Raw genomic sequence first — 20,240 nt, 5'->3', positions numbered from 1 at the left:
CCCCTCAGCCTCGGGCTCCCTCAAAACCACAACGTTGTTTGCTGGACACTGAGGCAGCCCCACTCGCTTGGCCCCTGGGCAGCCTTTTCTGTGAGAGAGAATGCACCTGCCCGTGTCCGATCCCTCATTCCCCCAGAGCTTGTGCCAAAACAGCTGTAAGGACCACCTCGGAGGACGTGCCAGAGTCTTGGCCCCTCCCAGCACCAGCCCCAGGGTCACCAAGGGGCTCACGGCCCCCCGGGGGTGGGTGGAGTGCCCGGAGCCCCTCCTGAAGCCGGTGTACTGTCCCCTTCCAGGACACACTTCCTGTCCTGAGCATTGTTCTTGCAGCTGTGTGCCTGGTTCTCATCCGTGCAAACTGGTTTGGGCAGGTGGGCAGGGGGTACCCACCCTGTGTGGAATTGCTTTCACAGCAGGTTTCGGAAGTCAGCAGGATCCTAAATCTAACCTCGCTTTATGGGTAGCTCTCGAGGACTGTTTGCTGACCTTGGCAGTCGCATCTGTGCTGAGGTACAGGCCCCAGGCGGGCACTGCGGTTCTGTTTGAGACCCGAGCCCCCTGGTTAGGGAAGCGGTATTGTGCGCTGGCCTTGTTGGGGGGCCTGGTCTCTGTCCCTGGGCTCTGATGCTCGGAGCAGGCAGCATGGAGGGCCTGCTGCCAGGTACTTCAGGGGTGACGAGGGCAATGGACGCAGTTCCAGGAGCAGCTGCTGGTGATCAAGCCTCCCCCACATGCCAGCCGCCGCCCGTTGTGTCCACAGGACACCCCCCTCTCCCCCCAGAATCCTCAGTTTACACGGAGCTGGGGCTGGGCCGTGTGGAGGAGAGGGGTGTTTATGATTCAGAACTGGAGAGCTGGGTCTTTTGGTCCTGCCACCTCCGGCCATGCCACCCCCCGACCCCCACATGATGGCTTCAAACCACGTTGGGAGGGCGATTAGACAAGACGCTGAAGCTGTGCCCAAGAGGGATTGGGCCCAGGGCATTTTCTCATCAGCTCCATTTCTGCAGCTTCTCACACTCTGGGTGCGGCCAGATTCGAGGACCGGCCCTTGCGGGCCACAGCACCTGGCTCGGAGTGCCGGCTGTGTGTGTTCGACCAGCCCACCGGGTCCCGCAAGCACCCTCCTCTCTCCAGCCCCCCACCCTCACCCCCACCCTGGCTGAGCGTGCGTCTGTCTCTCCCACCCCAGGCTACGAGGGCGTGAGCGAGTTCTTCACCGACCTCCTGAACCACATCGCCTCGGTGCTGCAGGGCCAGAGCGCGGCCGCGGCGGCCTCGGGGGACGTGGCCCCACTGAGGCACAGCAAGCTCCTGGCAGAGCAGGCGGGTGGCCTGGCGGCTGAGCGGACGTGCAGCGCCAGCCCCGGCTGCTGCAGCAGCATGATGGGCCAGGAGCCGCCCTGGACGTCCGAGGCTGATGTGGGCGGCGTGGGCGCGGGCAGCACCGCCAAGCTGCCGCACCAGAGACTCGGCTGCACCGCCGCCGTGTCGCCCAGCTTCCAGCAGCATTGCGTGGCCTCGCTGGCCACCAAGGCCTCCTCCCAGTAGCCACGGAGCCCGGGACCCAGAGGGGTGGCGCACGGAGCACACGCGCTGGGCAAGCAGCTCCCGACGGTGACGCTACTACTAAGAATTCCCGACGATCTGATTCTTCTTCTTCCTTTTTTTTTTTTTTTTTTTTTTAATTTTTCACCTGATTTTCTGATGTCATGATCTAAATGAGGGGTGGGGGTGGGGATGGAAAGGCACCCCAAGCGGTCCAGCCTCGAGGAAAAGGGACAATCCCGCCTGATTCCTGCTGTGCAGATCTCTCTTCACTGAGTTTACACACGCTTGTGTTTTCAACACTAGGTCTGAATGTGAGGTGGGGCGTGCGTGTGTGGTTGCCGTGCGTGTGTGGTTGCCGTGCGTGTGTGAGTGGCTGGGCACGTCCACGTCTGTTTTTCTCAATGGCTGCTGTGGACCAGGCCCTGGGGACCCCGGAAGAGGCTGTCCCTGGTCAGGCTGTTGGCAGCTGAGCAGAGCAAGCGAACGGTTCCCCGTCTCCCTCCTCTCCAAGCCCCCAGGCCCGGCCAAAAGCCCCAGGGTGCAGCTGCCCCTCCCAAAAGCGTGAGCCAGAGGCGACGTGAGGCCCCAGCTACCAAGTCCTTGGGGATTCCATGCCAGGAGCCTGGGCTGTGCCCCACCCCCTGGCTGCTCATGGACATGCAGGAGACGGCTTCCTGGACAAGGCCCCTGCCCTGGCTTGGCAGCCTCTCCAGCTCCCTGGAGTCCCCTGGGCCCATCAACACCTGTCCCACACAGGCCGGCAGAGGGGCCTCCCTGACGAAGCCCTGCTGCTCCCCGGACCTGGGAGGAGGCTCCCTGCCTAGGAGCCTCTGCGCCGATCCTGCCTGTGCCGAGGCTTTGTGCTGTGACTTTGGGCAGACCATTCCAGGGGTTGCTGGGCCGTCAAGACCAGAGAACTCCAGGGCAGGCTTGAGGCCCAGGTCCTGCAATTCAGCCTGTTTCTCCGTGAAGTCAACCTGGATGAGCCTCCCCTTGGCATCGAGGCAGTTGGGAGCCCTCTTCCCAGGCAGGAGGAGGCTGCCCGTCGCTCCACCCCTCCGTGTTCACTGCCAGCCCCGAGCACCAAGCCAGCTGGGTGCAAGGGGGCTGCAGCCCAGATGGGAGAAGACACGTTACCCCAGCCGCCACTGGAGTCACCCTGACCCTTGATGGCAGCAGACAGACCACCGGCTGACCAGCCGGATCCCACGGTCCAGGCTGGCCGGCAGCCCCCTTTGCAGAGAAGGGGACCCGTGAGGGGCTCGGCCAGTCCTCGGACAGTGCGCCTCCCTGGCGGGATGCATGGGATCCCCGAGCGTGGTCTGTGTCTTCAGCTTTCAGTTGACCCTGGGAAAGAGGAGTAGGCAGCTGGGCTGGGCACTCGGAGGCACCTTCAGGCCTGGTCAGCAGGGACGTGGGGATCACGCCGGGAAGGAGCGGCTGGCGTGAGAGGCGGACACCGTCGGCACTGCCCGGCTGTCCTAGAACCCGAGGGCCTGCCGACCACCGTGTTTACACGACTTGAGTGTTGAACCCCGATTATAATGTCTGGACATGGCCTTTCCCAGCCTAACCCGAGCCCCGGGGAAGCGGGAAGGCATGTGGCCAGCCTCTTGCACTGCTTTGTCTCCAAAATAAACTACTGAAATCAATCTGCATTTCACGTGTTTACAAAATGTTGCTGAAAGTTGATGCCCGCCTCTAGTATTTTAATAAAACAGCTTGCTTGACCTTTCTGGATAAAATTCTGATCCTGATCTGTGTCAGGACAGGTCGGGGGGTCACGTACCAGGTGGGGCCCCTGGCCATGTCGTGTCCTAGGTGATCGAGGCCTTCCCTCGGGGTCTCACATGTTGGCGTCCAGGGCCCAGATAGCAAGTCACTGTTCCAGGGATGTGACCCCTTCCTCTGCTTTGTCCAGAAGTGGGAGCCCGGGGCTCGGGGTTGATTTCTTCAGGCTCTGGAACTGCACGGCTGGGAGGAAGGGACCGGCCACCCTCAAGGGCATGGGTGGCCTCTCCCCGGCTGGTGACCACAGCCAGCAGACAGTAAGAGTGGGGACAGCTGTGTCAGGGAGCATAGAGAGGAGAGAGGTTGTGGGCAGCAAGGAGGCACCACGGAACGATCCACCCCCGCCCTCCGTGTCCCCAGCCTTGGGGCTTCCGCATCACGGAAAGACAGACCCCCTGAGATCCTCCTGACCTTTGCAGCCTCTTCCCAGGGCTTGATGCTGCTGCCTCTTCTCAGTCTCAGAACCTTTGAGGGCCTGTGGGAAGGGCCCGCTGTGGTGTGCAGGTGTGGCGCTTGGATCCGGCCCAGCTGGGACCCCGGGGGAAGTTGGGACTCTCCTTCCCAGGCTGCTGTTTGCCAGCTGGGGGGCCCGTTGGGGTTTATGGCCCAGCGACATCGGTCGGGGGGTGGTCAGTGGCCAGGGCTGCTGAAGGCTCTTCTGACGTGAAGGTCTCAAGGAGCACGTGGCAGGGCCACATCTCGCCTGAGCCCTTGGGTCGGTTTAGAGGGTCGCTTGCAACTGCCCCAGGCGACCTGGAGCAGAGGCCTTGGGCTAAGTTCTGCTTGCAGATTCCATCATGATGTGGTCCCACAGACACCAAGTTGCAGCTGAGGGTAGCCACTGGATGTCTCCTCCCCAGAGAGCACAGGGGAGGTCCTTGCCCTTGGCAGCACAGTGGCCTCTGGGTTTGCAGCCCGGGGTGGGTGGGGCTGGGCCTGAGGTCACCCAGCGCCACTTGCAGGAGGCAGAGGCAGCTGGAGTCCCCAGGAGCCATATGGGACGTGGTTTAAGTTGATCCTATGGATGAGGGAGCAAACGACCTTGAGACAGAATCCCCTTCTCTGTGGGGCCTGCTGGGGGGCTCTATGGAAGGTTGAGGGGGTCTGGCAGGAAGCTGTAGTGTTTTTTTTTTTTGTCTTTTTGCTATTTCTTGGGCCGCTCCCGCGGCATATGGAGGTTCCCAGGCTAGGGGTCTAATCGGAGCTGTAGCCACCGGCCTACGCCAGAGCCACAGGAACGCGGGATCCGAGCCGCATCTGTGACCTACACCACAGCTCACGGCAACGCCGGATCGTTAACCCACTGAGCAAGGGCAGGGACCGAACCTGCAACTTCATGGTTCCTAGTCGGATTCGTTAACCACTGCGCCACGACGGGAACTTCCAGAAGCTGTAGTTTTGAAGGTTTCAACTGAGAAGAGTGGGTATTGTCTGCAAGGCGGCCCCGCTGAGACCGGGAGACCCCGGGCCTTGTCCTTGCCGGGAAGATGGCCCTCAGCTCAGGGACTCACACCGGCTGTTGACTGGCTTCCCTGATGTCCCTGCCCCCTCCACGCCCCTCTAGAAACTCACCCTTCACCTGGCGGGATCCACTGCAGCTCCTGCCCTGTTCCAGGCCTCGGCTCAAGGGCGCCTGAGCTCCGAGAGCGGGGAGCTGGCTGTGCTGCAGGAGCACGCGCTTCCAGCGGGTAGAGGAGCGTATCCGCCTTGGCTTCTGCCTCCCTGGTGCCGGGCCGCGCCCTCACTGCCCAGGCCAGAGCCTGAGCGAGATGCTGAGGCCAAAGCCTCCAGACCGGCCCTGGGCCTCTGCCCGCCTCTGCGCGGCACGGCCTCTGAGCTCCTGGAATGAGCCTGCTTGAACACGTGGGTCACAGCAAAGCGGCCTGTTGGCCTGGAGCCACTCGGGCCTTCTTCCTTCCAGTTCTGACCACCAGGCCATCTGGGGCCTTTTCTAGAAGTGGTTGCATTTCCCCTCTGCCTCCGGAGTTGTCCCTGACCTGGTGACCTGGAGGGACGGTCCCTTTCCCACAGCCTGACCGACCTCATCTCCCAGGCCTGGGTGTGGATCACACTTTGTGAAGCTTGCTTTCTTTTCCAAAAAGCTCCATGGCGATTTCACCAAGGCACAGGCAGTTCCAGTTTCAGTGCTGACACCTGTGCTTTGTGACAAGTGCTGTTGGCTTCCGTCCCGTTCACGAGCCACGTTTGCCAGAACCCCAAGCTGGCTCATACTTAATTTGTGTACATACATATATTATAATGTTTATATGAATCTATATATACGATATATAAAACCATGGCTCCTGTGAAAACTAAGAACCGCTGGCTCTTTTGATTTGGTTGCATGTTGACTCCGTGTGCCTATGACAACAGAGGTGGCCTGTCTCAGGGGCGGGGTGTTTCAGGGACAAGGTGCCCTCTGTTGCCTTTGCCAACCAGTCTTGGTGGTGGATGTTTTGCTATCTGACCATGGAATCCAGTTAGTTGCGTTTGTTTGTTCTCTGTCGGGGTGGGGAGCAAAGCTGTCCCTTTGAAACGTGAATAAGTGCTGTGGCACCAGCTCTCTGGAGGGTGTCCCTCTGTGCGTCAGGGGACAAGTGTCAGCAGCAGTGGGCAGCCACCTCCCCAGACTTGGGAGAGGCCCAGACTTGCCAAGACTCCTCAAACAACTTGTATCTCCATGGTATGAGTTTTCTGGTCCAGGCTGTTTAGCCCTCTTGAAGCCTCAGCGAGATCTGGTGAGGAGATAAGAAGTATTATCCCCATTTTATAGATGAGGAAACTGAGGCTGTAAGAGTCCCAGGAATGCTTGCCCAAGCTCTCTAGCTAGACTGAGGATTCTAACCCCAGGCTGATGTCACATCCCAAGTTCTCGGGTAGTGAGCTTCTAATTCAGGCTTGTCTGGGCCATTTCTGGGTGCCCAGGCCTCCCAGGCCCAAAGCAGCTGCTCCCAAGTGTTTCATGAATGACCAGATGATTGGCCCTGATGCTCGGCTGGTCCCCATCAGTCCAGGGCACCAGCCTGTCTGTCCTGATGGCATAATCCTGCCGCCCTCCGGGTTAAATGTTCAGGGCATCACTCCTGCCTGTGACTCTGATGAGTCATCTCACCATTTAAGCCTCAGTTTCCTTGTTCTCAAAACTGAGACTGGGAGTTCCTGTTGTGGCGCAGTGGAAACAAATCCCACTAGTATCCATGAGGATGCGGGTTCGATCCCTGGCCTCGCTCAGTGGGTTAAGGATCCAGCGTTGCTATAAGCTGTGGTGTAGGCTGGCAGCTATAGCTCCTATTCAACCCCTAGCCTGGGAACTTCCATATGCCGCAGGTGCGACCCTGAAAAGCAAAAAAACAAAAAACAAAACAAAAAGCTGAGACTAAGACTGCCGAGCTATAGTGAACAGTTAACTTCCAGAACTTCAGACACCCCAGAGCTCTGCGTGTTTCAGGTCAGAGTCCAGCGCTGGCTGGGGCCTGGAGCCTGGGGCCTGGGGCCTGGGTGGCAGCACCATTCCGGGCTTTGAGAGCCTCTCCCCAGCAGGGGGCAGAGGCTGTTTCCCATGCCAGCCCCGCCCCTGCAGGCACAGCTCCCTTGGGGCTAGAGACTGGGGAGAGTGTTACTTAACCCCAGATGTCAGCATCCCCAGATGTACAGCTGAGGAAACTGGTGCTCAGAGTCTCAATGCCACTTGGCCATGATCCCCTGGCTCAAAAGTAGCCCAGAAAAAGAGCCATCTCAGGGGGACTGAACCTCCCCTTGTCCTTTTGCCTGAAGCCAAACCATCCCACCCCACTTGGAGTCGGGGGTTGGCGGGGGGGAGTTCAAAGAAGTAAGAAAGAGCCCAGAGCAGATTTATTTTTCCTTATATAACTTTTATACAGAACATGTTAGAGTCAGGAGTTCTCAGCTTTCACCCAAAGGTCAGAAGTTACTGAAGTTGTGCCCAGTGGCTCTAATGGTGGAAGGGAGACTTCGAGAAAGCTGCCCGTGTTCAGAGAGAGAGGAAAATGGTTTAAAGTCGGGGGTCTGGCCCGTGGGGGGGCACACTGGAGCAGCAGCAGGAGCAGGAGGAAAGGAGGGGGGTGGGGGTGGCAGGGTGGCCCGGGCTCGGGGCGGCCTCCCTACCGGAAGCAGCCCCCAGGCCGTCTGGCCAGGACCTGCAAAGGGGACAACAGAGCCAGGACTACAGGGGGTCTCGGGGCCCTGGCAGGTGGGGCCAGCTGGTGCCTCAGCCCCGCCGCAGCTCTTGCAGCTTGTGGGCCACCTTCTCCAGCTCCGCCTCGATGGCCGACAGGCTCTCCAGCTCCTGGTCCTAGGACAGAATGCCAAGGGTCATGCGGGGACTGGCCCAGGGAGCCTGTGCCAGCTGTAAGGAATGCGCAGCCAGACCAGTTGTGCTCTGGGTTAGCTGTGTGGCCTCGGACAGGTGGCTTTGCCTCTCTGAGCCTCAAGGGCTTCATCTGTTCCATGGGAACAGTGATGCCACCCGATGGGCTGCTCTGGGGACCATCACGCAGAAGAGTGTGCCCTGCCCCCACCCCCGCCCCGTGGACTCTCATCCTGGCTCACCTCCTCCTGCATGGCTCTGGGCAGGCCCATGGAAAGGAAGCCTCTGATGCCCTTCAGAGGTCCTTCCAGTTCCCCCACCCCAAGGCCTAGACGGCGGCTGTGACTCCTGAGGGGGCTGTGCCTGGGGTCCAAGTCTGCTGCAGGCCTCTCTGCCCCAGGGGCGGGGGGCCTGGGGCGCAGACTTGAGGCCGTGGGAGCTGCCTAGGCCTGGGCCTCCCTCCTCCATCCCAGTCACAAGGTCCTCAAGCTCTGGCTGCCAGGGCGGTCCAGGGCAGCAGGGGACCCTCTGGCACGGACACCCACAAGAGCAGGAGTCAGAGAAGGCCACGCCCCAGCTGCAACCTGAGAGGAGAGGGGTGGTCTTCCTGATGCCAAGCAGCGGGCACCCACCCGGGCACCAGTCAGAGCAGACAATGGTTGCCATGGAAATAGGGACCCTGGCGAGCTGTCGTGGTGCAGTCCCTGGGCGTGAGTTATAGGATTCTGGGGCTGTTTCTAAGATCTTTGGGTTGCGTGGAGGGGGCTCCACCCAGTCCTGTCCCCGTGGAGGCCTCCGGGGTCCCCATTTCTGTGCCCTGCCGTCCAAGGCTCCTTCTGCCTGCAGAGAAGGGAAGCTGGTGGGCGCCTCGGGGCACCTGGCTCTCTAGCTTCCGTGGATGGGGAAGGTGCCGATCGAAGGTGCCCAGCCTGGGATCCAAAAGCCAGGGATGGGGGACAGGCTGCTGCTTCCAGTGGCCCTGTCCCTTCAGTCCCAGGGGACATCGGCAGATGACCTCTCTCAGTTCCAGCTGCCATGAAGGAGTCTCTTCCTTTCAGGCTGCCGGAGTCCTGGTCCCTGGCCCAGAGGGCTGGCACCCAAGGAAAGGCCACGTCCGCTTCCGGGTGGGCAGAGAAGTGCATGGGGGCCAGGGCCTTGGACATGTCCCGGGCCCCCATAGGGCACTGAGGCCTGAACCACGGACCCCCTCAAGGCCTCCTCCAGCTCCAACGTGGCATCGCCAACCTCCCCTACCCACCCCACCCCCGGCCAGGGGCTGCCTCCCTGCACTCCACTGAGCTTCCCAAGTAGCCCTGGGCACAGCCATGTGTTCAAAGCTGAGGTGTGTTTTGATCATGATAATGAGGTGAGCGGAAAGGACTTCTTACCCCCATTTCACAAATGGGGGAACCCATGAGGCTCAGAGAAGGGAAGTGACCTGCCCAAGGTCACCCAGCTTGGAGGAGGCAGAACCCAGGTCTTCCGGCATACAACCCTGCCTCCCCCACCCATCACCTCAGGCCCCGAGGTCCAGCCGGCCCAGGGCCTGAACCTGGGAGGATGGTGTGGTTGGGCTGCGTGGGGACCAGGAGAGGACATGCCTGGACCAACGGTGGGGTCTTCCCAGGACACCACCCATCCCTTAGTGTCCCCTCCTGCCACGTCCTCCTGCCACTGTCACCTCTTGCCAGGTGCTCCTGCCAGTGTCCCCGCCTGCCATGTCCTCCTAGTTCTTAGGGTCCAGGGTCCCCTGAGTCTGGATCCCCCAGGCAGGAAATGGCCCTCCCCAGCCAGCCCCTGCCGGGTCCTTCGGCTTCCAAGCTCTCTGCATCCAAAGCGTTCAGCTCCACCCGTCACCCCCTTGTCCTGCTCCCAGACCCGCAGAGGCTCCCTACTGGCTTCTGGACAACGTCCCAGCCCAGCACCTCAGCGACTGGCTGAACTCACCAACTCTGTGGCTGCTGCGCACGGATCCGAACACTTCTGTCTCCATCTGCCTGTCCGCCAGCTCTGCTGGGTGGCCCCCGTGCGCTGGGGTTCACGCGCCTCCCTGCCTGACACGCCCTTTCTCCTGTCCCTTCCCAGGCTCCCGAGAGCGCCTTGTCTGAGCACCTCTCCAGTCCCAGACTCCAAGGGGACAGTGTCCCCTCTGCGGTGCAGCTGCCCCCTGGCTGGGGACCCACTCCCGGGGCCTGGCCCAGGGCCGGCTCCCAGCCCGTACCAACCTCTGGTCTGCGGTTGGCGCTGCCCTCCTCCTCCTTCTTCTCCTCCAGGTAGCTGCGCACCTGGAGGGGCAGGCCGGCCTCGACGCTGTCCTCCCGGGAGGACGGCCTCCAGCCTCGTCGCAGCTGCAGCCCAGGACCCCTGAAGCCGTAGGCTGGGGCCCGGAAGGAGAGCTTCATGGAGCGGTCAGGGTCCTCCTCCTCCTCCTCCTCCTCCTCCTCCCCCTGCAGCCGCTTCTCGGCCGTCAGCTCCTTGGCCAGCCGGTCCATCTTGCTCCATCGCTTGGCATTCTCCCACTCCTCGGAGAGCCGCTCCTCCTCCTCCTGCGCGGGCTCCCCTCTCTTCCCGCCCCGGAAGAGGCCTTGAGGGGCCCCTGCCGTCTCCTCCTCCTCCTCCTGCCGGGAGTGCTCCCGCGCCCCCTTCCCCTCGGGGGGCTGAGCCTCCTCAGCCCCAGTCTTCCCGGCTCCATCCATGGCTGGAGCCTGGGGCCAACCTGGAGCAGGTGGTGGACAAGAGCAGGAGAATTGAGGGAGGGACCGCCGCGTTCCCTGGTCCCTGCCACTCTCCAGGGCCTCGCTGTGGCCACTGTTGGGACCACAGACCCCGTACTCAGGGTCCAGCTCAGCCCCTCACAACAGATTCCACTTGGAGGGAAAAGCACCTTGACACCATGCTTTGCAAGCCCCTCGAAATCCCGAGGGGTGAGTCGGCCAGAGGCCGCCTCTTCCTTTAGCCCCCTCACCCCGGAAGCCCTGAGCCAGGGGTCACCCAGCTGGGGAGGGAGGAAAGACCCTGACCCAGTCTTCTTGAGGAGCCAGGGCCTGGTTGAAACTAACAGTGTCCCCAGACCAGCCTGTTCCCATCTGTCATACTCTCTGTTCCCAAAGCCCCTCTCCCCTCCTGGGTGGTCTGGGGTGGGGGCTGTGTGGAAGAGTGGGAGATGCAGGCTTTTTGGAGTCCGACAAACCTGGGTTGGAATCTCAGTTTTTACCACAAATTAGCTGTGTGACCATGGGCAAACTACTTAACCTCTCTGAGCCTCGGTTTCCCTTCTGGCAAATGGAGATAAGACCTACCTTTCAGGGTTGTTGTGAAGGTGGAATGAGATGATGGATGAGGCCCCCTCCCACCCATCCCCTCTCCCCGACACGTGTTCGAGCCCCAGGCATCACACATACTCTCACCCCTCTGCATCTCCTTGTAGCCAAGGCTCGGGTGGGGGTCAAATGCTTCGCTGCGGGGGCCTTCTTCCTCCGGGACCGCCTTCTCTCCAGCGTCCGCCTCCTCCTCCTCTTCTCTCTCTGCCTGCGGCCCCTGCTCTGCACTCGGGCCCTTCTCTCTGTCCACCGGACCCTGGGAGGGGCCCTCGTGGTCCTCCTCGGCCTGTGCGCCTGGGCGTTTCTTGCTGGGAAGGCTGGCTAAGGGGTGGGTGCTGGCGGCCTCCTCCTCCCCCGGGGTCTGGTCCTCAGCCTCCGAGGCCTGCGGCGGCTCCAGCGAGGCCTGGGGCTTGGCTCCGTCTGCGTCTTCATCGTTCTTCTCCACCTCTTTAGAATCTCCTCTTTTTTCCGCAGCCTCCTTGGAGGACGCCTCTTCTGTGCCCTCTACAGAAACAACGGAGTAAACTCAGGCCCCGAGGACCAGGCTGCGCGTGCAATCTCCCCAGAGCCCAATTTCAGAATTTAGTCACTGTCCCTCTTGGCTTCCAGCAAGCCCAGCCCAAGACACTGCCCTCCCCACATCCGCGGCTGACCTGAGTACAGCTGGACTGCAAAGTTTCTTTCTTCGTAATTCTACCCCTCCAAGCAGGGGGAGGGAGTGGGCTGGATGAGAATCTGGGGTTAGGAGGTGCAAATGATTGCCTTTGGAATGGATAAGCAATGAGGTCTTGCTGTATAGCGCAGGGAACTATACCTATAGTCACTTATGCTGGAGCATGATAACGTGCGAAAAAAAAAATGTATATAGGTATGTGCACCTTGCTGGACAGTAGAAAACTGACAACATAAACCAGCTCTAATGGAAAAAAATTAAAATCACTAAAATAACAAAACCAAACCAAACCTTAAAAATGACCCCCAGAAGATAAAGAGCCCTGAATTTAAAATTAAGACAGCAGCTGGGAGTTCCTGCTGTGGCACAATGGGATCGGCGGTGTCTCTGCAGCGCTGGGACTCGAGTTCAATCCCCAGCCTGGCACAGTGGGGTTAAGAATTCGACGTTGCAGCAGTTGCGGCGTAGGTGGCAGTTGCGGCTTGGATCTGATTCCCGGCCTAGGCATATATGCCCATATGCTGCTAGGCAGCCAAGAAAGGAAAAAAGAGAGAGCAGCTGAACTGCTGTGTGATCTTGGGCAAGTTCCTTAACCTCTCTGTGTCAGAAGCACCATTACCACGACATCATTCACCCCTCTGTGCGGAGGGTCTCTGTCTTGAGCATCCTGTGGAAGGGCTCAATTCCTCACTATTTGTCAGGTTTCATTAAAAAGCATTTTCTTGTAACTGCTTTGAAGACAGCCTTTGAACTAGTAAATGTCCCTCCCATTGCTAGAATGATTTCTGGTGAATCAAGTACCTGCTGCCCTCTGACTCAGGACTCCAGGGGGCAGTGCTCCCATGCCCATTTTACAGAAATGCAAACTGATCCTCAGAAAGGTAAGGTGACCTGTCTGTGCTCACAGTCAGCGTTGCTGAGCCTTGAACCCAAGCCTCCAAATGCCAGTACAGGGTGCCCTCTGCATTGCCGTGTGGCTGCCTCCCCCGTTAATTCTGCACTATTCCCCCTCCTACAGCCCACGGCAGACATCCAGTCACCCAGGCACTTGTTGCCATGGAGCCAGAATGTGGGAGTCCATGCCGAGCCCCAAGCCGCCACCAAGGCGACAGCCCTGGCAATGCGAGGGCACCTGGGCCGCACCAGCAGGCTTCCCCACTCTGCCCTGGAGGGACCACTGAGATCCCCGCTCCTAGAAACTGGCCTTCTTCACTCTTCTTCCACCTGCAAAGAGCAGGGCTGCAGGGGCAAGCGTGTGGCTGTTTCTAGGTGGGAAGACGAGAGAGCCTCCCCTTGACCTACGCCACGATCTCGGTGACCCCGAAAAGCTCTCTGGTTTCAAGAGAGATGATCCAGGTTCATTTAGTGTTTCAAACCTGCTCCTCTGGGATCCCCTCCTGCCACCAGGCTATGCCGAGGCTCCGCTAATTCCCAGGAGGGCAGGCGCTGGGGGCAGGGCCCCCGCTGCAGCAGCCACAGGGCAGAGTCCAAGTGCCCACCTGCCAGGCCAGATTCCTCCTGCCAGCCTGTCAGCCCTGTGGTGGGTAGATGAGACCGATCAAGGGGTGTGGAGTCGGAGTTCCTGCTGTGGCACAACAGGATCAGCGGTGTCCTGGGAGCGCTGGGACAAAGGTTTGATACCTGGCACAGTGGGTTAAGGGTCCAGTGTTGCTTACAGTCAGCGTTGCTGAGCCTTGAACCCAAGCCGACCTAAGCCTGAATTTAAAATTAAGACAGCAGCTGGGAGTTCCTGCTGTGGCACAATGGGATCAGCAGTGTCTCTGCAGCGTTGGGACTCGGGTTCGATTCCCCGGCCTGGCACAATGGGTTAAGAATTTGACATTGCAGCAGCTGTGGCTTAGGTCACAACTGCAGCTCAGATCTGATCCCTGGCCTGGGGAATCCATATGCCAGCCAAAAAAGAAAAAAAGGGTGTGTGTGTGGGGGTGTGGGGATGTGTGTGTTGTGTGTGGAGTGAGACAGATACAGATTCAGCCTAACCTCTCGGGGACTCGGTTTCCCCATTTAAAGAGAAGGAAATGACAACAACCCCACAGGCCCTAAAGGAGAGGCTTCGACCCCGAGGAACCCTCGCTCCATCATAACTGCTGTAACTTTCATCCTTCCTCCCCTGCTCTCTGACCAGACAGGTCGGCACTGACCCTTCAACTCAGTCTGGTCGTTCTGCTTCTCGAGAACCTCTGAGAGTTCATCCTCATAACTGCTCTGTTTCTTCTGCTGATGGGACCTCTCCTTGGCTCCTGGAATGAGAAAAGGAGAGAAAAAGTCCCATTTGGATAGAGCTCCGCATCTCTGTCTCTAAGAGGGAAGGTCGCTGTTTCTTATTTGTAACCTGGGCGAGTCATGTTCTGGGCCTGCCCAGTAAGAGCTGGGGGTGGGGTGGGGTGGGTGGGGGTGTGGGCTGGCTGCCCCCGACCCCTCTGGGCTGGGGTCCATTGGGCAGCCACATCACCTCCCCAGACTCTCTTTCTCACCTGGGAAACAAGAACAAGCCCTGCCTGGGTTCTCTTGTGGCCCAGTAGGTTAAGGATCAAGTGTCACTGCTGTGGCTTAGGTCACTGCTATGGTGCAAGTTCAATACCAGGCCTGGGAACTTCCATATGCAGAGGGTATGGGGGAAAAAAAACAGAGCAGTAAAGGCTCAGATGGAGCAGAGCATCGGTCCCAGAGGCAGGAGCAGAGTGGGGGCCCCCGGGGTAGCTAGGGGACCCTGCAGCAGGACATTATAGTGGCTGCTTGTCCCCTCATGGGGGCTCCAGATTCAGGCAAGCCCTCTTCCCCCTGGACTCCATAAGCCCTAGCCAAGTACTTGTCTGCATCTGAGCCCAGGGGCAGCACCTGCTGCCAGTGTCCAGACACCCTTCTGCCTGCATCAGCCCCAGGCTGAGCTGCCTTCTCTGACTGTCACCAGCCATCCCTGGCTCTCTCTCGTTCTTTTTTGTCTCTAGGGCTGCACCCGTGGCATATGGAAGTTCCCAGGCTCGGGGTCAAATTGGCGCTAGAGCTGCCGGCCTACACCACAGCCTCACTCCCTTCCCAAGAGCAGCAGTGGATTTGCTTAACCTTTTGGAGAAAGGCATACCTCACTTTGAAAGTCTGCTGGTAAGCAAGACCCGGCTTCTCCCATCTCCCCCTGGAGCAGAAGCTCAGAAGGGCAAAGGGGCCCCTCCTTGCTTCTGGGGACCAATTTCACAGAGGAATGGAGTCCTCTCTGCAACGTAGCCTTGAAAATGCCTCCTTTAAAATGGCTGAACTCCAGAGACCACAGGGTGTGGGAGAGCTGCGTCTGCTCTTGGGACGTCCCTAACTTGCTGTGTGACCTTGGACAAGTCACTCAACCTCTCTGGGCCTTGATCTCTTTAATTACAGTAATGAGAGATTGGGTCAAGTGGCACAGAGGACTCCACCTTTCCACTCTACAACTGAAAGGCAATAACTGAGCATCAGAACGAAATAAGACCTTGCTCGACCTTGCGCCATGGTGTTCTGACTCTCAGTTACTGGAATTTCCCCAGATTCATGTGCAGTGGCTGGAAAATACCTTGGAGAGCGAGGTCTTGGAGCTCTTTCAGCAAATTCTGATGTCGCAGGATGGAGAGGATCCGTTCATCTGCAGTGAAGGACAGTCGTCACGGGTGGTTTCCAGAGAACAGCCCAGAAAGAGATTGCCATCAATATTTTCAGCTGAGCACAAGGAATTTATTCTGGAAACTCAAAACTTGGGTGGCCCAGCAAGATTGGGTCTTGAGATAACACTTCTGAAATGACCGCCTTGCCAAGGTGTCACTCAGTTTGCTGCTACATCAGAAAGTCAGCCACCATCCCTGCCCCCAGACCTCTGCCAATGAGGTGGCAGCCCTGTGATGATGCAGAGGGGTCTCTAAACACAACGTGTTTGCCCATCTCCCTGCCTTTGCTCGTGCTGGCCACTCCACCTGGAGCATCCTTTTTTTTTTTTTTTTTTTCATTTTTCTACCAAAACTTGATTTCCAACTTTTAAAGCCCAAGCCCAGCGCTAATGTTGGATTTACCCAACACTGACTGCCTCCTTGGAAACGCTTAGTCCTTCTCATGCCCACCCACCCGCAGTGTTCCTTTAATCATCACACATCCATGAGGTATCTACCAGTTGCCAGCGGCTGTTCTCGGCATTGGGGAAATAGCACACAAAATCTTTGTCCACAGGGAGCTCACAGGCTGGTGGCTTGCCGTTCCGGCCCTGGTTTCCTTCGGCCCCAAATTCTAATTAACTGCGTTCATATCAGTCCCCTCTGCTTGTCTGTGAGCTCTGGGCGCACAGGGGCTTTATTTCTCTATGCCACTCAGACTCTAGCACAGACCTGGCTAAGGCAGTCACTTGGTCAGTGACTATGGAATTAAATCATGGAATTCCATCGAAAGCCACACACCCATGTCCTTGCCTCCCAGCCCAGCGGGCAGCAGCCCCTCATCCCCAGCCTGGCCCATACCTCCTCGGAGTGTCTCAAAACACTCCTGGCTGACAGGCATGGGGCTGGGCTTGGACAGCGTGTCAGAGATGACCTCGACGATGCACTTCATCACCTGCCAAGAGAGTGGGGCAGGTTGGGCCTGGTTTGGGCTCAGGGCTCAGACCCTGGAAGCTCCAGGGCGAATTTCTAAAGAGGATATGAGAACATTCCCTTTTGTCTTCAGGAGTCCCTGGAGGCCCGGCTCAGGGGTGCAGCTCTGCTTTTCTAGCCAGATAATAACCACAACAATAATAATTTTTTTAAAAACCCCTTATATAGTGCTTACCAAGTGTGAGGCACTCTGATCACCTGGCCATCAGGTGTCCCTCTAAGGTGGGGGTGGGGACCCTGTATCTTCTATCCCAAGTGTTTCTATAAAGGAAGCTGCTCCTGAACCTTAGAGGTGTGTCTTGCAAAAGTACTTTAGTCTTGCAGACGCCCCAGGTCGCAATTTCCAGGAAGCCCTTAGGGACCTCCCAGAGGAGACAAAGACCTTTTCCAGCCCCACCCTGTCTGGAAACAGGCTTGGATCCTTGTTGCTAAATAGCCAAGGTGTCGTCACCTGCAGGGAATGACAGCTCACAGTCTGGCTCCATATTCACCCACTGGGTGAATCCCCTGGTGGGACGTGGGCACGCATCTGCTACATCTGGGTGGCCACCCCAGGGCACCCGCAGCCGTATCTCTGAAAGTCTTGTCTAGTGCCCAGCAAGGTGCTGTGGCTAACCAGATACCTGATAAATGGATAGTATTTGAAGATGTGTCAACTGTAGTCCTAGCTATGTGATTGTGGGCAAACAACTTGACCTCTCTGAGCCTCAACTTCCTCATCTGTAAAATGGGAGTGAGAAGACCTTTCCAGTTCCCCCCCAGGTTGATGAGGCACGGATGGGAAAATACTCTATAATGCACCAAGTGCCACACACAGCCAGGAAGGCATTCACAACTTCCAACCTGCTTCAGCTGCCTAGAGCTGGGCGGGAGAGCAGGAGGCATCAGACACTCATTAGGCAACACTGGTGGAGAGTGAGGGGGGTGCCAGGGCAACTCGTCCAAGGATCCAAGATGGCAGATTGGCAAACAGGCTCTACAGTAGTCATGGCATCTTAGGACATAACATGCAGATCTCCCCCAGCAGCTCTGGTGCCCTCGACCCCAGGCTACTGAACACAGTATGGTGGCCAAAGGGTCTCCCATAAGAGATCCGGCAAGAAGGGGCCTAGAGCCTATACCCTATATCTCCATGCAACCGCAAACTTTGCACTGGGAATATCAGATAACCCCTGGTTCCACGTGGACAGATTCTGGGACAGAAGAATTGGGTTTGAGTCCCCAAAGTGATGGGGAAGTCGTGAAAGGAAGCTCTGGGAATAAAAAGGCTTATTTACCAAGGACCAACTATGCGCCAGGCTCTTCACATGGTTTTCATGATTCCTATTCCTCGCAACTCTCCTCAAAGGAAATATTATTATAGATGGGAAAGGGGGAAGCTCAGAGACGTTAAGACATTTTCACAAGATCACACAGCTATGATGAATGGCAGAGGTTTAAATTTAAGCCTGCCTGCAACTAAAGAAGAGGAAGTATAAATGAGCAAGGTGGGCTTGAAATCTCCTTGATGCTTTGGGTTCCAACTACAGCCTCTGGAATAGAAGAAAACAGCTCCTGAAAAGGCAGAGAGTAGAATTTTCTCTGATGCCCAAGTGGAGCTACCTGTGAACATCAGAGACTGGAAAACCAGCCCCAGCTCAGACATGAATCAATTTCATGCACACACCCAGAGTGTCCTGGCCTGGGGCCACAGAAGCCCCCGCCAGTGTCTTCAAAGGCCCTTTCCTGGGTGACCTCCTCCAGCAGCCCCAACTGGATGGGACCCTGGGTGCAAGAGCCATGATCAAGAATATTTTCATTGGGGCTTTTCAGCGGAGCCAGGGCTTTAGCGCCTGTGGAGTGGGGGTGGGGGTGGGGTTGCTGGCAGAGCCCTTGGGAAGAGCAAAGCGGGAGGCCAGAGCCAGGCACATGAAGACTGTTCTCTCAGGTCTGTGGACAACCACAACCTCAGAGGAGTCACCCCCAACCAGCCCCTGGGGGCGCCTACAAGGTTCTGAGGGTTCCAAACAGTGGGCCTGGCTCCTGGGCCCAGCGGGTGAGACAGAGGCCCCATCAGGCTGCACACCCAACTCGGAGGAAGCCGGGGAAGTCCTCCCAGCAGGAGAGCAGGGGAATCCAGCAGACTTTGATATCTTCCTTTGCAACCTGTCCCCAGGCTCAGCAGCCGCAGTGCTGGCTCTTGGCTTTATGCCCACCTCACTCCTGCAGCTGCCCAAGAACCGGCTGTGAGGCATCCACTGGGGCCTCCTGCCACCCCCCCACCCCTCACATCCCAGGGCATCCCACACCCCGTCTTACCTCGGTGTCCCCCTTATTCATAGGGCTGTTCACAGGGAGGGCAATGACTGGAAAGAAAAAGAGAGCTGGGGTCACTCCTCTGTTCTGAGGAGAGAAGCCAGTCCTTTCAGACTGGGTCCCCTGAGTCCGTTCACCCCAGCGCTCCCCCTCAACCCCCCACCTCCTCCCCCAAATGAGATGCTGAGCTGATTTTGTTTCCCTTCCCTAGCAGCTGCCCCCATGGGGATGGGTCCCAGAGGCTGCCCCAGAGCCTTAACCCTCCCCTCTGGGAAAGCTCCCGCGGGGGAGCAGTGTGGGAGCTGAAGGCAAGAGCTAGGAAAACAGGCCCAAGGCTAAGTGCGATTGGGGTGCAGGGAGGATGAGGGAGAGGCCGAGAGACCCCAGAGGGGGAGGGAAAGAGGGGGAGGTGGGGGAAAGAGATGGAGGAGGAGGAGTGTGAGAGGCGAGGGGCGAGGCAGAAGTCAAGGGCAGACGGACGGGGAGAGCGGGAGGATGGAGGGGGAGATGGGCGAGGGGGGAGCCAGACGCGGTCCTCCCATCTCCCCCAGTGACCTTGGACAGCCACGGCGCAGAGCCGGCGCTGGCCCTGAAGCGGCTGAGACGCCAAGCCCAGACCTGGGGTAGGGGCGTCCGGGAACCCTGCCCTGTGGGGTCAGGAGGCAGGGTCCAAGAGTCAGGTCTGCAGGTTCTGGGCCGAGGCCACGTCGCGGGGTCAGGTGGGAGGCGGAGGCGCTGTCCGCGGCGCTGAAAAGTCGCCGGGCGGGAGGGAAGGCGTGCAGGGGCGCGCGGCGTGGCGCGGTGCCTGGACCTCAGGGCAGGCAGGGCAAGAGCAGGCGGGGGTGCCCAGGACCCTCTCCCCAAGACCCCGCACTCGCTCACCTTGCCCGGCGCAGAGCAGTAGCGCCAGGGCGGCGGCGGAGCGCATGGCGAACCCGGGGCGCGGAGCAGCTGGCGGTCTGGGGCCGGGCGCGGCGAGCACGCGGGCGAGGGGTAGCTGGACTGGTCGCTCGGGGCGGGCTGCGGCGACACTGGCGCGGGATGGGGGGCGCAACGTCTCCGTGCGCGCCCGCCTGGGGACCTGCCCACCTCCTCTCGGCACAGGACTCTGGCACTGCAGCAGTGGCACCCTCGCGCCCCACTTATATAGCCCGGACCCCGGAAATGACGTCATCGGACCCGCCCCTACCCCTTTCCCATCCCTCGGGGGTCTAGCCGCTGCTCGCTCCACCCTCAGGCTCACCCCTGACGCCGCCGATGGCCTCTGCCAGTCACATCTCTTGGGTGAAGCAAAGAGGGCATCTGGCTTCCAGAAGTGGCATGGGGGGACTCAGCGGATCAACCCGCCCTCCACAGCTCCACCGCCTTCTTGAGTGTCCGTGGGCAAGTCACTCCCCGTCTCTGGACCTCGTGTTCCGCCAGTATGTGCTGAGGTCCCTGCCAGTTCCAGCGTGCCACTCCTTGCTCCTGAGGGTCCCTCTGCTGGAGCGCTTTACCCTGATTCCACTGGTCCGAGGGATGCTGACCATTCAGGGCTCCCTCTAATATCCAGGAGGGCTCTAGCTATACATGTGTTTATTTATCTGAATAACGTTTAGTCTTCGTTGCTTTCACAGTGCCTAGCAGGGCACCTGACACAGAGTAAAATGCACTTAATTGAT

General features: G+C 58.9%; 2 protein-coding genes and 1 long non-coding RNA gene across 4 annotated transcripts in view; 1 reads left to right on the top strand and 2 right to left on the bottom strand.

Annotated features, from left to right (window-relative positions):
- ITPK1 (inositol-tetrakisphosphate 1-kinase) overlaps nt 1-3,281 on the top strand; it is a 158,830-nt gene extending 155,549 nt beyond the window's left edge. The window contains exon 11 of one of the 2 annotated variants that reach the window (XM_021097985.1): nt 1,193-3,281. In XM_021097985.1, the coding sequence (XP_020953644.1) occupies nt 1,193-1,551 (359 nt within the window). In that variant the 3' untranslated portion in view covers nt 1,552-3,281. 2 annotated transcript variants of the gene reach the window in all.
- Nucleotides 1,665-6,546, bottom strand: LOC106507757. The gene is made up of 2 exons (XR_002346033.1): nt 4,915-6,546; nt 1,665-4,360 (listed from the first exon to the last, which is right to left on the bottom strand). It is a non-coding gene; the product is annotated as an uncharacterized LOC106507757 (long non-coding RNA).
- Nucleotides 7,458-19,715, bottom strand: CHGA (chromogranin A). Its single transcript, NM_001164005.2, has 8 exons — nt 19,462-19,715; nt 18,583-18,629; nt 16,153-16,246; nt 15,225-15,293; nt 13,825-13,923; nt 11,077-11,493; nt 9,895-10,385; nt 7,458-7,654 (listed from the first exon to the last, which is right to left on the bottom strand). Exons 1-8 carry the CDS (start codon nt 19,505-19,507, stop codon nt 7,571-7,573), a joined length of 1,347 nt encoding a protein of 448 aa, NP_001157477.2. The 5' UTR covers nt 19,508-19,715; the 3' UTR covers nt 7,458-7,570.

This window comes from Sus scrofa, chromosome 7, assembly GCF_000003025.6.
Source record: "Sus scrofa isolate TJ Tabasco breed Duroc chromosome 7, Sscrofa11.1, whole genome shotgun sequence".
NCBI lineage: Eukaryota > Metazoa > Chordata > Mammalia > Artiodactyla > Suidae > Sus > Sus scrofa.
This window is presented reverse-complemented; position numbering and strand designations above follow the sequence as displayed.

What these genes read in the sequence shown, in the direction of transcription:
- CHGA (NM_001164005.2), bottom strand. Translation starts at nt 19,507, where the DNA reads ATGCGCTCCGCCGCCGCCCTGGCGCTACTGCTCTGCGCCGGGCAAG. An exon ending in TTTTGAGACACTCCGAGGAG is followed by an intron (nt 15,294 to 16,152) that starts GTATGGGCCAGG and finishes CCTTCACTGCAG; the next exon opens with ATGAACGGATCCTCTCCATC. An exon ending in CTACAAGGAGATGCAGAGGG is followed by an intron (nt 10,386 to 11,076) that starts GTGAGAGTATGT and finishes CACCTGCTCCAG; the next exon opens with GTTGGCCCCAGGCTCCAGCC.